The sequence below is a fragment of the Tachyglossus aculeatus genome, chromosome 10, assembly GCF_015852505.1.
Source record: "Tachyglossus aculeatus isolate mTacAcu1 chromosome 10, mTacAcu1.pri, whole genome shotgun sequence".
Classification (NCBI taxonomy): domain Eukaryota; kingdom Metazoa; phylum Chordata; class Mammalia; order Monotremata; family Tachyglossidae; genus Tachyglossus; species Tachyglossus aculeatus.
Genome location: NC_052075.1, coordinates 40,256,021 through 40,272,516, shown reverse-complemented (window position 1 = coordinate 40,272,516; position 16,496 = coordinate 40,256,021). Strand labels below are relative to the sequence as shown.

Sequence of the window (16,496 nt, the reverse complement as noted above, 5' to 3'; positions counted from 1 at the left end):
GTTGGGTAGGGACCATCTCTATATGTTGCCAACTTGTACTTCCCAAGCGCTTAATACAGTGCTCTGCACACAGTAAGCGCTCAATAACTACGATTGAATGAATGAATGGATGAGTGAATGAACCCAGTCAATCTATCAATCAATCAATGGCATTTGTTGAGCACTTACTGTGAGCAGAACACTGAACTAAGCGCTGGGAGCATACAACAGAATTAGCAGAAATGTTTCCTGGCCATACAGTGTAGGGGATGAGCTAACAGTCCTGAGACTTCAAGTCAGAAAACCCAAGCAAAGGAATTGATTTTCCCACTGATGGTTTGTTCAGCACTGCCAGCCCTCTTTCTTTCCCAACAATGACGTCAGTGCTGGGGTATGGAATACAGTGGGCACATAGGCAGGATTGTAGGCAGGGATTGTGTCTATCGATTCTATTTGCATTATGCTCTCCCAGATGCTTAGTTCAGTGATATTTTAACAGTAAGTGCTCAATAAATGCCACTGATTGCTTGATAAGGCCGCAGCGTGACTAAGCACCCTGTCTCCTGATTTCCACAGCTGTGTTCTTGTCTTACAGGGGACCAACAGCAGAGCTGTATACATGGATGATTTTATACAACCATATGCACCATTTCAAGTGTGTACTCTTCTTAATTACATGCCAAAACATTATTTTTTAAAAAAAAGAAACATGAAAATCCTGGTATCTTGAGAATTTAACCATCTTATTTCCATTGAGTCAATGGCTCATATTGTACAGTAATACTTAACATGCAACCTGGGTTACATGAGGTTTTATTTACACTTTAATAACATGGGAAATTTATTTCTCACTGGACCACTAGTTCAATTTTAAACTGTAATAACATAAGAATGGAATTCAATTTTCCAATTTGGTCTTCAGAAGCACAGTCTCAGTTCAACGCACACCCGGTTCTTGCAGAATGAAGGTTTTTCACTCCACGTTTCAGTCAGGACACTTTTAGGGAATTATGAGATATTCTCTTGACAATTTCCTCCACTAGACCACAAGTTCCCTGAGGCAAGGATTGCATCTACCAACTCTATTGTACAGTGTTCTACCCACAGTAAGCGCTCAGTAAATGCCATTGATTGATGGATGTTTTAGCTTGCATCTCTCTGGAGAGAACGTGATTTACAATATGGGAAGAAACAGTTTGTGTGTCAGGGCTGGGGCTCTCACACACAGTGAAGGTGCCTCCACATGGGGCCTGTCAGGAATTTAAACCCCAAATTTAGGAGGGTGGAGTGTATTTACCTGCTTTGACAGAGGAGCTGATTACAATGCTGATTAGACAAAATACCCTCAAATGATTCTTTTGTTTCCTAATATATAAAACCCTTCCTCTCACTAGCCTCACCCTAAGCAAACTCCCACCCCATCATTTAGGAATAAGAACATGGCTGTTCAAGTGAATTTTCTACAAAAAGTGATGTTTAGTGGAGTCATCGGGGGTTCTGATTCGCATTTCAAAAATAGGAAGCCCCGCAGTACGAAAGGTCCATCTTAAATACCACTAAACTGAAAGGGGGTTGATTAAAACAAATATTTTGATCATCAAAATAAAAAATATTTGGCTATAAAGGCTTGTAAAAACTGAACAGGTCCTTGAATAAATAATTCCATTTTGGGGTTTGCTGTTGTAAGTTGGGGAGAAATCAAAGAAAGGATAAGGTGAAATATCTTCGGGATCCTCATACGTGTCTTTCTCTGAAGAGTGGATTCCAGGAATAATGGTATCTACATCATCAATGCTGTTGGAGAGGTCACCTGCATATCCTACCACATGTCCCTGGAGTGTTGACCCAGGCACAAGTGGCCCCTCGGTGCCAGGCGAGTCTACTGAGACACCAGTCTTAACGGTGGAGGAAGAATTCTCTTCCAGGTGGAAGGGAGAGGTGGAGAAGTCCTCTTCACTCAGATGTGGATTTAGATCAGCTTCGATGCAGATGTCATCGGCAATGCACACGTAGATGAAAGACGTCGTGGTCACATCTACCACTGTCTTACACGAGGATCCCGCGAAACAGCGACAGGTGAATTTGTTCGAAAATTGCTTTAGGTCCGCATAGGTCGGCTTCCCATTCACCAAATACTGGCCATCCCTAGTGATCTGAATAACAAAGTTCGCTGGGTTCAGATGAAGGTAATCACTGGAGTTCCAGGCCTTCCGCACACACGCCCCTCTCTCTTCGCAAAGCACTTGGCTGCACATTTTGGCCGCCAGGGTGACATTGATGATGTAGGGATTCAGCATCATCCTCATATAACTGTCCAGAATCCCGCAGGTTTTCTGTGAAAATTAAAAAACAAAACAACTAAGCAGAGCTCAAAGTAGAATGGGAGACAACAGGATAAATAATCCCCTTCCAAATCTTCAGAGGAACTAAGTTGTGTCCACCTTCTAAGAGGAGAACAAGGTATGAAAAGTTCTTAAAGATGTCAGTTCTCATTTGGCTTATTCAGACGAGAGAATTGGGCCTGTGGAAGTGGTACCTTTTTTTTTTGTCCAAGTTCTAAAATTCAAATTTTGTCCTCAAATGTGCAGGCTCAAATTTCATCGAAACACTGTCAAAGTTCCATAGATTTGGACTTGTTTAAGGAACAGTGCCAATGAGCAACTTAGCTGCTGTTGGACCAAACATCAATCAAAAGCACTGATTGAGCATCTACTGCTTGCAGAGTACTGTACTAAGTGCTTGAGAGAGTACAATACTCCAATACTTCTAAATGACTGGGATAGGGATACCCATGTGGAGCAGGGACGGTATTCAGTCTGATTAACTTGTATCTACCCCCATATTTAGAATAATAATTAATTGATTAATTAAAGGTATTTGTTCAGCACTTACTATGTGCCATGCACTGTACTAAGCACTGGAGAAGATACAAGAAAATCAGTCCCACATAGTGCTCACAATAGGAGGGAGAACAAGTATTAAATCCCCGTTTTACAGATGAGGAAACTGGGACCCATAGAGGTGAAGTGATTTGTCCAAGACACGCAGCAGACAAGAGGCGGAGGTGGATTTGGAATTCAGGTCCTCTGACTCCCAGCCCCACGCTCTTTCCACTAGGCTGTGCTGCTGCCCAGGCTATACCACAAATACCAAATAATTGTGGTATTTGTTAAATGCTTATAATGTGCCATGCACTATACTAAGCACTGGGATAGCTTAAACATAATCAGGTCCCACATGTGGCTCACAGTCTAAGAGGGAGGGAGAACAGTTAAGTGCTTAACAGATACCATAAAAGAAGATATGCTGTCTGCCTTTAATGAGCTTACACCATAGTGTGGAATGACGTGTTCAAATATGTGTACCAATGGGAATTAAATATATACACACATACTGTATGTATATATATATAAAATACAACCCTGAAGGTACATCTCCCTTGCACTTGGATTTGTGCCCTTTAATCATACCACCCTCAACCCCACAGTACTTAAATACTTATCCGTAATTTATTTTAGTGTCTATCTCCCGCTCTAGACTGTAAGCTCCTTATGAACAGGGAACATGTCTTCCAACTCAGTTATATTATACTCTCTCATGCTGTTAGTATAGTGCTCTGCACATAGTAAGCAATCAACAAGTACAATCGATTGACTGATTGTCACCATTAGGTGTATTTTTAGGAGAAAAACTATTCATCCCCTTTTCCCTTGCTCTCCCCTACCCAATCTACACACACACACACACACACACACACACACACACACACACACACACACACACACACACGTGTGCCAGGGGAGGTAGTAATAATAATAGTGGTATCTGTTAAGTGCTTACTATGTGCCAGGCTCAGTAACATAATTAATATGTCTTTCCCTTTCCTCCAGACAGTAAACTCATTATGGGCAGGGGACGTGTCTGCTAATTCTGTTGTACTCTGCTCTCCCAAGTACTCAGTACAATGCTCTGCACATACTAAGTGTTCAATAAATGTCATTGATTGATTGATTCCTGTCCATTCCCCAAACTGGGGAGTACCGTGAAGACTGGGAGAGAGAGACCCCCAGCTCCCCTCAAATGGAGCATGGGAGGAGAACCTCTCTCCTGCTTTACAATGCCAGGAACCAGGGGAGGAGCACTACTCTCCTGCTGTACAATCCCAGGAAGCACCTCCCAACCAAATTGGACCCAACATGTGAGTGAGTTGTCACTGGATGTTCATCTCTAACTGAAGACCAAACATGAAAAATGCATTGGTTGCAGTATGAGGGATTTATGTTAGCCATAAGGAAGAAATATCTGGCAAGGTTGGTCGTAAAACAAGAGACCGCATAATCAAAGGAGATGGTAGAATTGGTTATTTTTTAAAGGTCTCCCCAGTCCCAGTCAATTTCCCTAGGATAGTCCCACTCTCTAAGTGGGCCCAGCAACCTATGAAAGGTGATGTCAGAGCTGGGGAAGAGGAAAAATCAGGGTAGCTAGCGAGATTTAGAAGAGAATCGGAAGTAGCAGACAGTGTAAATAATTGAGATGAAACTGGAAGGCAGGATTGAACCCTACTGATGTACACAGGATGAAAGGGGCAAGGATGAATAATATTTAGAGTCAGTTCTTCCAAAGCTCAAGTCTCGCTCTGTGTTTTGGCTAGAAAGTAGCAGTGGCTTTAGAGAGGGTTCTTCTCACAAGGTGCTTCCGTCTAGATACAGCACAATGTGGTGTCAGGAAAAACGGTTGTACATCTGCACCTATTAGGGTCACTACATTGCGAGTTTGCCTTATTGTGGCAAGAATTCAACCCTTGGGTTACAAGAGATCTGACTAACCTGGCATTTGGCAGGAAAGAAAAATGGGCAAATTTAATTTGGGAGAATTGTGATTGCTTCATGGCATTGATTGAGTGCTTACTCCGGGCCTATCACTGTGCCAAATGCTCAGGTAGGTACAAGGCAATCCAATTGGACACAGTCCCTGCCCTACGTGGAACTCATAAATGTCACACTTAGCCCCTTACGCTTACTTCCTTATTAACATAGAATGTTCAGGAGAACAGTGAAACTTCTTTTTTGCCTCATACCCTATGTACCCTGTACAGTGATTGATGAATTTTTGTAAGATAACTGTGGGCAGGGAATGTGTTTATGAACTCTATTGTACTGTACTCTCACAAGCTCATAGAACAGTGCTCTGTGCTCAGTAAGCCCTCAAAAAGAGTGTAGCCTAATGGATGGAGCATAGAGCTGGGAGTCTGAAGGACCTGGGTTCCAATCCCAGCTCTGCCACTTGTCTGCTGTGTGATCTTGGGCATGTCACTTAACTTCTCTGTGTCTCAGTTACTTCATTTGTAAAATGGGGATTACGACAATGAGTACAGATACTGTGTCCAACCTGATTAGCTTGTATCTACCTCTGCACTTAGCACAGTACCTGGCACATAATAAGTGCATTAATAAATATCATAAAAAATACCAATGACTGATTCTGAATGGCTCTGCCTTTTCAGCTTCCTGATTATTCTTCTTCAATCTTTCCAATCCAACTTACCACACTCCGAGTTAAGTTGAGGCTTCCCCACATTACTGTTCCGGAGACACCGAGGGCAGCACACTCTCCAATCGTATTTACAAGGTCAACCTGGCCATGATATGAGAGAATCACATAAAGGTGACAGGGACATTTAAAGGTGTACAGAATTAAGAAGTTCTGTGAAAAGCAGAGATAGAGCACAGGAGTCAGAAGGACCTAGGTTCTAATTCTGGCTCCACAACTTGTCTGCCATCTGACTTTGGGCAAGTGACTCTACTTCTCTGTTCCTCAGTCACTTCATCTGTAAAATGTGCATTAATAATTATGGCTTTTATTAAGTGCTTACTATGTGCAAAGCACTGTTCTAAGCGCTGGTGAGGTTACAAGGTGACTAGGTTGTCTCACAGGGGGCTCACAGTTTTCATCCCCATTTTACAGATGAGGTCACTGAGGCACAGAGAAGTGAAGTGACTTGCCCAAAGTCACACAATCAACAAGTGGCGGAGTCGGGATTTGAACCCATAACCTCTGACTCCAAAGCCCAGTCTCTTCCCACTGAGCCACGCTGCATTGACTGTAAGCCCCATGAAGGACGGGGTCTGTGACCAACCCGATTTGCTTATATCCACCCCAGCGCTTAGTACAGTGCCGGAACATAGTAAGTGCTTAACAAATACCACAATTATTATTATTATCATTATTAATAACCACTGGGGCTCTGTCAATTCCAATAGAATCCAGCCAGAATTCCACGGGCCACTAGGGGGCGTCAGCTGCACACGAGTACAGGTGCTTCATCCTCTTTCAAGAAAGAAAAAACTTCCCTTCAGAAATTTGTAGTTAGTGAGTAGTTGTTTTACACTAACAGCTCACAGTTCCCAGCAAGAATGTGTAGCGACTTGTTACAGTAGAGTAGTAAAGGATATCAATTCCATTTACTCCGTTATCCAAAGTGGAGAACACTGCCCAGTGAAACATTTAAGGGCCAATCAACTTTTTTAGCCTTGTTTTCAGAGGCCCCCAAAACAGTCCCATTTAAAGAACTTGATTTCATTGTTGAACACAGCTTCTTCAACTTCTATCGCAGCTGAACTTTGGCTTTGAAGAAGAGGCTGCGAATGCTCCCTCCCCCACAGACTGTAAGCACACAGAGGGCATAGAATGAATCTGCCAACTCTTCCAAGCGCTTAGTATAGTGCTCTGCACCCAGTAAGCACTCAAAAAATACCACTGATGGAGCTCTTTGTGGACAGTGAAACTGTCTACCAATTCTATTGTATTGTACTCTCCCAAGGGCTTATTGCAGAACACACAGCAAATGCTAGGAAACACCTTTGATTGATTATTTTTTTATGTTATTTGTTAAGCGCTTATTGTGTGCCAGGCACTGTACCAAGCTAATCAGTTTGGACACAGTCCATGTTCCACATGGGCTTCACAGTCTTAATCCCCATTTTCCAGATGAAGTAATGAGACACAGACAAGGTAAGTGACTTGCCCAAGGTCACAAAGAAGACAAGGGGTGGAGTCAGGATTAGAACCCAGGTCCTACATACTCCTAGGCCCCGTGCTCTATCCACTACACGGTACTTGGAGATTTGATCCATATGGCTCCCCAAAAGCTAAGGGGAATCAGAATACCTGCAGGCTGCACTTAGTCTAGTCCCATGCCTCACCTGAGAGAGATAGTTGGAAGGAGCATTTGTGAAAACCGGACGTGTGTAGACAAAAATCGGAAGGGGATTCTGGGGGTCTCCCACTCTGGAAACCCGGACGGCTTCTTGCACTCGGTTCCGGACAAAGAGCGGAGCATGGCTGGAGTTCCGTAGGCTGGTATCCAGGTAGATGGATGGGAAGAGGGCGGTGCTCTCCTTCCACAGCCATTTCAGCTCATCGTTTCTGGCTTTTTCGATATCGAAGCAGCTGCCGTTGTAATTAGGGCTGTTGTAGTTATGGTTGTAGCAGTCGGGGAACAGGTAAAACCCCCACAGATGGTTGGGCCGGAGCGTCTTCCCCAGCCTCAGGGACCGTCTCATGAAATTCCGTGCTGCCTTTTCAAAATCAACTTTGGCGATGTTCCAGGCTTCGGAGAAATTTAATTTCACGTCTTTCTGCTGCACCAGCTCAATCGACCGGTTCCTGTAAATATCTTTTGGCTTCCAGTTCCGGATCCAGAGAGGCCTCCAGTTCTCCCAGTCGATGACAGCTAGACCAGCTTTTCCCACTGAGGGCATGTATTTGACAATGTCCTTCTTGGCTTTAGTCAAATGGTGCTCCAGGGGGCAAAGCTGAGGGAGTCCTTTATTCATACTTTCCCCCGTAACTTCATCTATATAAGGGTAGTAGCCCAGCCTGTCAGTGTAGAATAAAGTGATATCCTGCCCCTTGATTTCCTGGCGAGTGCTGCCCACCAAGGAGAAGAGACTCATATCCAGATGTACTTCATGTTTCTGGGCACAGAGCTCTGTTGGGGCATTCCAAGCTGAGAGAAAAGGCAAATTTGGGATCAAGGGAGGTGCCTGTACATCCAAGGCCATGCACCAAGGAAGCAAGTGAATGACAACTGCTACCCAGGCTGCTCGGCAGCAGGCATCCCAACTCCCAGAGGAGAGCTGGGCAAGTCTTGACATTCCCATTTTGGAAGGAACACTATACTAATCCGGTGGAAAGCACACACGTCTGGAAGTTAAGAGACCTTGGTTCCAGGATAGGCTGTCACTGGCTTGCCTGGGTAACCTCAGGCAAGGGAGGTAAACCTCTCTAGGCCTCAGTTACTTCCTCAGAAAAATGGGGTTAAGAAAACCTACCTCTTTCTCTACCTCAGAGACATACTGTAAGGTTTAAGTGAAATAACAGTTGTGAAATTGTTTGGAAAAAAAACTCAACTCTTTTCAAATTCAAGGTCTATCAAAGTGCCCAGGGTTCAGACTGCTTTGGATGAGTTGAGATGTTTTCAAATTTCTCCCAAAAGAGTTGTAAGCTGCCACTCTGTGAGAGAAGCAGACAAAATGTTTTTTTTTACCAGAATCTTCTCTTTGGTTTCCTGCTGCACATTCAGGAACTTCTTGCTAAATGTTACACCTAAATTAAGAAAAGAAACAAGAAATACGTTTCAAGCTACTTTTCAACCCAACATTACAGCAAGTTTTCTTAGTGTTCATTATTTTTATTAAGGCTTGAAATGTGGAGAGCATTTCATAAACTCATTTTTTAATCAATTTTCAGAAATATGTCCTAGGGACTTTCAGATAATGAATATATTTTTAAAGTGTAAAAAATGATTTTATAGATTTTAGACATGGCAAGTTTTTCTAGATGGTAGACTTCACTGATGCCTACCACCTTTCTCCTGGTTGTTTTGGTTCTCTCCTTCCCCACCTTCAGGATTTTCTTCCTAATCTCCACAACTGTAAAAGGCATCCTATTTTATATTATTCAAGCACAATCCTTCCCCCTTTCCAGACCCACCTTTTTCAATAAATCCCAGGCTTCAGCTAAGCAGTGAGGCCAAGCAGAAGTTGCATAAATCCACTTACCTTACTCAGTTCTCTGACAGAGAGACACAATTGCTTCCTGGAACTGCATTCCACTAAATTTTTACAGCGAACACACACTGCCTGGTGTTTAAAATTAATAGATGGTCTTATACGTTCAGGTCCAGTCAGAAGGTTCCCTTTAGGGTTATTTTTCCCAATGAAGAGATGAATATATGCTGGTATTTCCCAATCATAAACGTCGATAAAGTCGCCCTTGTCTTGGTCCAAAAGTCAACATTGTTAAAACATAATAATGATAATTGATCTAGGGTTATAAAAACTGCACTTAGTCTGTAGATTGCTAGACTTCGTGTCTCTCTGAATTTGGATCTTAAAAAGATTGCCCTAGGCAGGACAACCGGATTTCAGAAAGAAGAACTATTGTAACCTTGTGGGATTCTATGTTGTTTAAGGATTTTTCTCTTCCAGTGGAAATATGCTCCTTAAATGTGGGAACACTCCATATTATTCAGTCCTTAATTAGCCGTGTTATTACTAAGAAGCTTACCAATTCTCGCATTTAGTCACATAATTGCTCCACTTGTTTGCAGTCCCAAAACAAGGAAGGGACAATTAGGTGGGTATTAACCTTTATCAATCTGGGAAGAATAGAAAGAGAAGATGAGGAAAGGAGGGGGAAAAGTTAGAGGAGGATAAGAGGGTAACAATAGCAATAATAATAATAATGGCATTTGTTAAGCACTTACTGTGTGCCAAGCACTGTTCTAAGCGTTGGGGGAATAGAAGGTAATCAGGTATCCCACACGGGGCTCACAGACTGGGGGTACAGGGTACAGACTGCTTCTTTAATTTCTGTGGTACTCACAATCAATGGTATTTATTGAGCGCTAATTAAACAGAGAGCACTGTACTAATCACTGTGAATTAATTCCCTTCAGTCGTGATGTGTTGTTTGAATTCTTACCTTTTTGCTCCTCCTCCCCTGGTTCTCTGCAGTCTTAATGAATTAACTATCTCACCTATACTGTCCCATTATCCCCTTTCTTCTCCTCCACATCTGGCCCACCCTGTGTTCTCAAGTTCTCACCCTACTGCTCTCCTACTCTAACCCTTTGCAGTGGTAATGAATTAGCTACCCAACCCTGCATTGTCACATCCTTACCAGTCTGTTCCTCTTCTTTCCCAAGCCCGTACTTGTGGTTATCACTGCTTAGAATTTTGTGATACAAAAAGTAATCCCTACTACCTCTTCCAAAATAGGGATGGGCCAATTATGTGAGTGAATATGGTTAATTCCTTACAGTTTAGTTCATATTCTATATAAAGAAGTGCGAAAGATACAATTTACATTTCTGAATGTAAGTTTAGGTACTTGTAGAAATAGGGGTAGTAGAACACAAGGATTTCTGCAAACAGTCAGTGATATTTATTGAGTGCTTATTCTGTGCAGAGTTCTATACTAAAATCTTGGGAGAGTACTCTGTAATAAATGCATACAACCCCTGCCCTCAAGGAGCTAACAATCTAATGGGGAAGACAGGCAGAAAAGTCAATCAATCAATCGTATTTATTGAGTGCTTACTGTGTGCAGAGCACTGTACTAAGCGCTTGGGAAGTACAAGTCAGCAACATATAGAGACAGTCCCTACCCAACAACGGGCTCACAGTCTAGGCTCACAGTCTAGATGTACGTGAGTACTGTTTTAGGATGGAAATGCAAGAGGTAAGTACCTAAGTGCTTAGTGAGTAAGGAATCAATGCATAGGTGACACAGGAGGGACAGAAGATAGAGTGGGGAGATGAAAGATTAGTCAGGAAAGATTCCCTGGAGGAGATGACATAGATAAAGTTAATCAATTTTCTCTTGAAAACTTTAAAGCTGAGCCTTCCCATTCGGTAATTCACTAGTAAAGCATTATTAATTATAAGAACTTGAAGACGGAAGATTTCAAGCAGGTGAATTATGCGCAAAAAGGCCAGAAAAGAAGCTAAAGTTTTATTACAGATTGTGCCTGTGTAGAAAACACTAAAACTGTCTAGACTTGGCCCTTCAGAAATAGGACCAAGAAATTGGACCATGAATCTGCCTTTACCAATCAGACAGATCAAATGAGACAAAACACCTGACAATTTTTCAATGAGGATGGACCACTCTTAGTGAATGTAAAGTCAGTACTTCCCCAATGTGTGTTTCCACTCCACATTTCAGATAGCGCTGTTGGGAAATTGGGAAAGGTTCTTCTGCCAATAAGTATCCATCGGGGTAAAACACAATGTGAGGCTGAAAGAAATCGTTGTGCACATGCATTTAGAATTGGTCGAGGCAAAATTACCATAATATAAATTTTTCTTTGTCTGGCGTACATCACAAACCTAAGCCCAGGTATTTGGGGAACCGACTATTTCAAAAAGCAAATTCATTCATTCATTCATTCAATGTATTTATTGAGCACTTACTGTGTGCAGAGCACTGTACTAAGCGCTTGGGAAGTACCAGTCGGCAACATATAGAGACGATCCCTACCCAACAACAGGTTCCATCCCCCACAGTGGAAATCAGTGATGAACTATTTAATACAAGCATCTTGGCATATATTTAATATGGGACATGGTAGAGATTGATTAATCAATGGCATTTATTCATCATTTAGTGTGTGCAGATCACTGTACTAGGTGCTTGGGAGAGTACAGTGCAACAGAGTTGGTAGACTCAATCCCCTCTCACAAGAAGCTTACTGTCTAGAGATAAAAGAAATAGCAAATATCTGGGAGGGAAAACAATGTTGGGCAGAAAGAGGGGGGAAAACAGTATTTTCCAGTTAACAACCCATTCATATGTATAAATACATCTTTCAGGGTTATTTATTGAGCACTTACTGTGTGCAAAGCACTGTATTAAGTGCTTGGTAGAGTATAATAGAGTCAATAGACATAATCCCCATTTTAAGATCCTGTATACAGGTAATGTGTGTACCAACTAAGTGTCCCAAGTGCTTGGTACAGTACTCTGCACACAGCAAGTCCTCAATAATCTGATTGCTTGATTGAGTGAGTTTACAGTCTACTGTGTGCAGAGCACTGTACTAAGCAGTTGGGAGAATACAACTGAGTACTTAAATATGATCCCTGTCCTCAACAATTTACAATCTAGTTGGAGAGACATACATTAAAACCTAATCAATTGTATCCAAACCTATAGTAAATAGATCTAAATCCAATTTATATGTAAATCTATTGGATGAGTCCTCCCTCAAAGACAACACTGAATGGGAATACTGGATAAATGTCTACATTCCAGAATCTAGGTCATACTCTAAGAGCAGCTCGATTTTTCTCTCCATTAAATGACCTGGCAGAGGTAGCTGTTCTTCAAACTGGATGATGACAAAGTGGATGGAGGGAATGTTCTTGAGGCCAGAAAGATCATGTGACCAACGGCGCAGCTTCATTGTGTGCACACACAGATTGCCCCTTCCTAGTCTGAAATGCAGAATGACAACTCATACAGCTAATCCACGGGACAGCATTCTCCATGCCTCATTCCTATTTGGGACCTAAGAAGTCCAGTTAAGTGACTGCTCTTTGATCTCATTCCCCAGTGGAAATAGAAGAGTTCTCCTTCTTCCTTAGATGCTCACCTAGAAAGTTTAGAGAAAACACAATAACAAGCTTGGAAGCAGAAGCCCTCGCACCAGGTTATTTGTCCCTGATGATGAGGACAGTGGTATTTCTTAAGCCTTTACTATGGGCCAAGCGCTGTGTTAAGTGCCACTGTGGATGTACTGCAATCAGCTCAGAGACATCTCTGTCCCACAAGGGGCTCGCCTTCTAAGAGAGAGGGTGAACAATACTTTATCCCAGTTTACAGGTAGGGAAACTGAGCCACTGACATGTTAAGTGACTTGCCCGAGGTTGCACAGCAGGCAAGTTGTAAAGCTGGGATTAGAACCGAGGTCTTCTGACACCCAGGCCCATGATTTTTCCACTAAACCTGCTGCTTCTAGATATAATTTGTATTTAAGTCTTCTATCTTAACTAAGGTATATTTATCACTTTATGTCTCACCTCCTCCATTAGACTGTAAACTCTTCAAAAGCAATGATTGTGTATTTTTCTTCATTTGGAAGTTTCTTATGTGTCAGTACACTGCCCTGCACACTGTGGACAATCAGTAAATACAGTTGATAGAAAGATAAAGTCAAACAGTCCGTTCTGAGAAGTCATGTTGCCTAGTGGAAAGATTACGGACCTGCGGACCAGAGGACCTGGGTTCTAATTCTGGCTTTGCACTTGCCAGCTGTGTGATCTTGGGCAAGTCACTCAAATTCTCTGTGCCTGTTTCCTCATCTAAAAATGGGAATTCATCATCTGTTCTCCCATATGCTTAGACTGTGATATCCATGTAGGACAGGGGCTGTGTTTGATCTGAATATTTTGTATTTTGTAATTTTGTAACGCTTAGCATGGTACTTGGTAAGCACTTAACAAATGCCACAATTATTATTATTATTCATGCACTTCATAGGTTCTCAGTTGCCTGCTTTTATTATTTCTAAGACCAGATAATCAATAGTATTTATGGAATGCTTGTGGCACACCAAGCACTATACTAAATGTTTGAGAGAATAAAATAATTAGTAGACATAATTCCCGCCTCCAGAGTTTACAATCTAGAAGAGGAATTTATCATCTAGATAAGATTTTGTGCAACTTTGCCATTGCTGCAGGAGGGTTTATAAGACACTAGAATAGAAAACACATTGGAATCATTGAATGACATGGTTTAAGGGCCTCTAGGACATTATATCTGGCCCACTGCCAAAAGGCAGTAATGCCCTTACACTATTCCAGAAGTTGCCCCATCTCTTCTCTTTTCTTTCCAGCTCCAGAGCCTCGAATTCCACATCCTCCCTTGGCTCATTTATTCATTCATCGTGGTATTTGGTAAACACTTACTATGTGTCAAGCACTGTTCTAAGCTCTGGGCTAGATACAAATTAATCAGGTCATACACAGTCCCTGCCCCACTTGGTGCTCGCAGGCCAAGTCTGAAGGAGAATGGGTATTGAATTCCCATTTTATAAGTGAGGAAACTGAGACATGGAGACATTAAGTGACTCGTCCAACTTCACTCAGCAGGAAGGCAGAGGAGTTGGAATTAGAACCCAGGTCCTCTGGCCCCCAGGCCCATGCTCTTTCCACTGGGCCATGCTACTCGATATTCTTTTCCAATTTTGCCCTCAGCAAAAGATGTCACAGGCGAAAATGATAGGCCACCCTCAATCTGAGGTGCTTTCTCTCCTCTGAACCAAGGTTCGACCCTCATTATGACTTCCTCCAGCTTCCCTTCCCTTCCTGCTTTCTCCTCTGCAGTTGGAGCACTCACAATGTACACAGAGGGCAGGGGAAGGTGGGGAAAGCTCCTCAAGGGTAAGCATTCTATCTACCAACTTTACTGTATTGTACTTTCCCGAGCACTAAGTACAGTGCTCTGTCCACAGTAACTTCTCATTGACTATTGCAGCGTGGCCTAGTGGATAGAGCACATGCCTGGGAGTCAGAAGGACCTGGATTCTAATCCTGACTCAGCCACTTGGACAAGTCACTTCCCGTCTCTGTGCCTCATTTAGTTCATCTACATAATGAGGATGAAGACTGCGAGCCCCAGGTGGTACAGCGTTCTGATTAACTCATATGTACCCCTGCACTTAGTACAGTGCTGGCACTCTGTAAGCGCTTAACAAATACCATTAAAAAAAAAGAAAAGGGGCCACTGGTGGAGCTATAAGGGCCCTTTTGAAGGTGGCTCCTTCATACACCCCATTAAATGTTCCTCACTGGGCACTTATACACCTCTAACAATGACACTAGTGTTGGTCACCAGTCACTCCGGGAAAAAATAATAGAAAAGAATGGAAACGCTGGGCTCCTTTCAGCTCTATATGGAGTTAAGAGTGTTCATTAAATTGAAACTTTGGGGCATAAGAAAGGACCAGCTCTTCCCCAGGCCAAGGAAGTGCGATTATCTAGTGGATAATCGCATAATAAATGCCATTGTCAAAACTTTCTAAGCCCTCATCTAATTTAGACATTTGTAAATGGCTTTCTCTTTTATATGCGTTTTGAGGCCTGCCTTAGAGAAGCTGTCCCTAGTTTCTTCAGTGGAGGGGTGCTGAACACTGGTCCAGGCATGTAGGCTAAGTTGAGTGGAACTAATGCGGACAGTTCTGTTCTCTCTAGGTCATCAGAGGGGCTGGGCAATCAATCAATCAATCCCTAAAATTTTATTACTGCATGCAGAGCACTGTACTACATGCTTGGGAGAGTATAATGGTATACTATCACTTGGGTCTAGGATATAGTATATATAATCAGGCGGCCAATCAATCATATTTCTTACGCACTTACTGTGTACAGAGCACTGTACTAAGAGTTTGGGAGAGTACAATATGGCAATAGTGGATACTTTCCATGCCCACAACAAGCTTATAGTCTAGAGGATGAGTTTACCGTGCAGTTGTAAGGGTTTCTTTGGGAGGAGGCTGTTTCTTGCCTCACCTAGAAATGGAAAGTAGGGTGATGGCTGGTCTCTTTGCCAGTTTTCTCTGTGTTACAAAGTGGTACTCCTTTTTCTTCTCCTCCTCCCCATCGTCCCCTCCTGCCCTACCTCCTTCCCCTCCCCACAGCACTTGTATATATTTGTACATATTTATTACTCTAATTATTTTACTTGTACATATTTACTACTCTATTTTATTAATGATGTGCATATAGCTATAATTCTATTTATCCTGATGGTTTTGACACCTGTCTACATGTTTTGTTTTGTTGTCTGTCTCCCCCTTCTAGACTGTGAGCCCGTTGTTGGGTAGGGACCGTCTCTATATGTTGCCGACTTGTACTTCCCAAGCACTTAGTACAGTGTTCTGTATACAATAAGCACTGAATAAATATGATTGAATGAATGAACTAATACTCGCCCAGAGGACGGATGAATATTTGGGTATACTACCACTTGTGTCTAGAGGGTCTGGGATATAGTGGCAAGCTATGGTATATATAATCAATCATATTTATTGAGTGCTTAATGGGTGCAGAGCACTGTACTAAGTGTTTAGGAGAGTACGATATAACAGTTATAATACACAGAGTGAGGAGTGGGTCTCCCCTCTCCCTTCCACCATCACCACAACCCAAGATTTAGGGAGGAGAAAAAAAATCAAGAGATGCTGCTAAAACCACGAATTGTCTATAGGCTGCAATGCTTTACTCCCTTCAGGAGGCTGAGGATTTGGGGTGGTGGGGGAAGGGAGAAGTAGGCTGCCTTAGAGAAGTAGCATGGCCTATTGGAAAGAACACAGGCCTAGGAGTCAGAGGTTCTAATCCCAGTTCTGTCACTTATGTGCTGTGTGATCTTTCATTTCTCTGCTCCCCAGTTTCTTCAAATGTAAAATAGGGATTCAAGACCTGTTCATTCATTCAATCGTATTTATT

General features: G+C 42.4%; 1 protein-coding gene across 1 annotated transcript; it reads right to left on the bottom strand.

Annotated features, from left to right (window-relative positions):
- Positions 1–1,535: 1,535 nt before the first annotated feature.
- On the bottom strand, positions 1,536–8,135 carry SPAM1 (sperm adhesion molecule 1). The gene is made up of 3 exons (XM_038753213.1): positions 7,182–8,135; positions 5,524–5,613; positions 1,536–2,312 (listed from the first exon to the last, which is right to left on the bottom strand). The coding sequence occupies exons 1-3, from the start codon at positions 8,133–8,135 to the stop codon at positions 1,536–1,538; spliced, it is 1,821 nt and encodes a 606-aa protein (XP_038609141.1).
- Between the last annotated feature and the right edge of the window lie 8,361 nt (positions 8,136–16,496).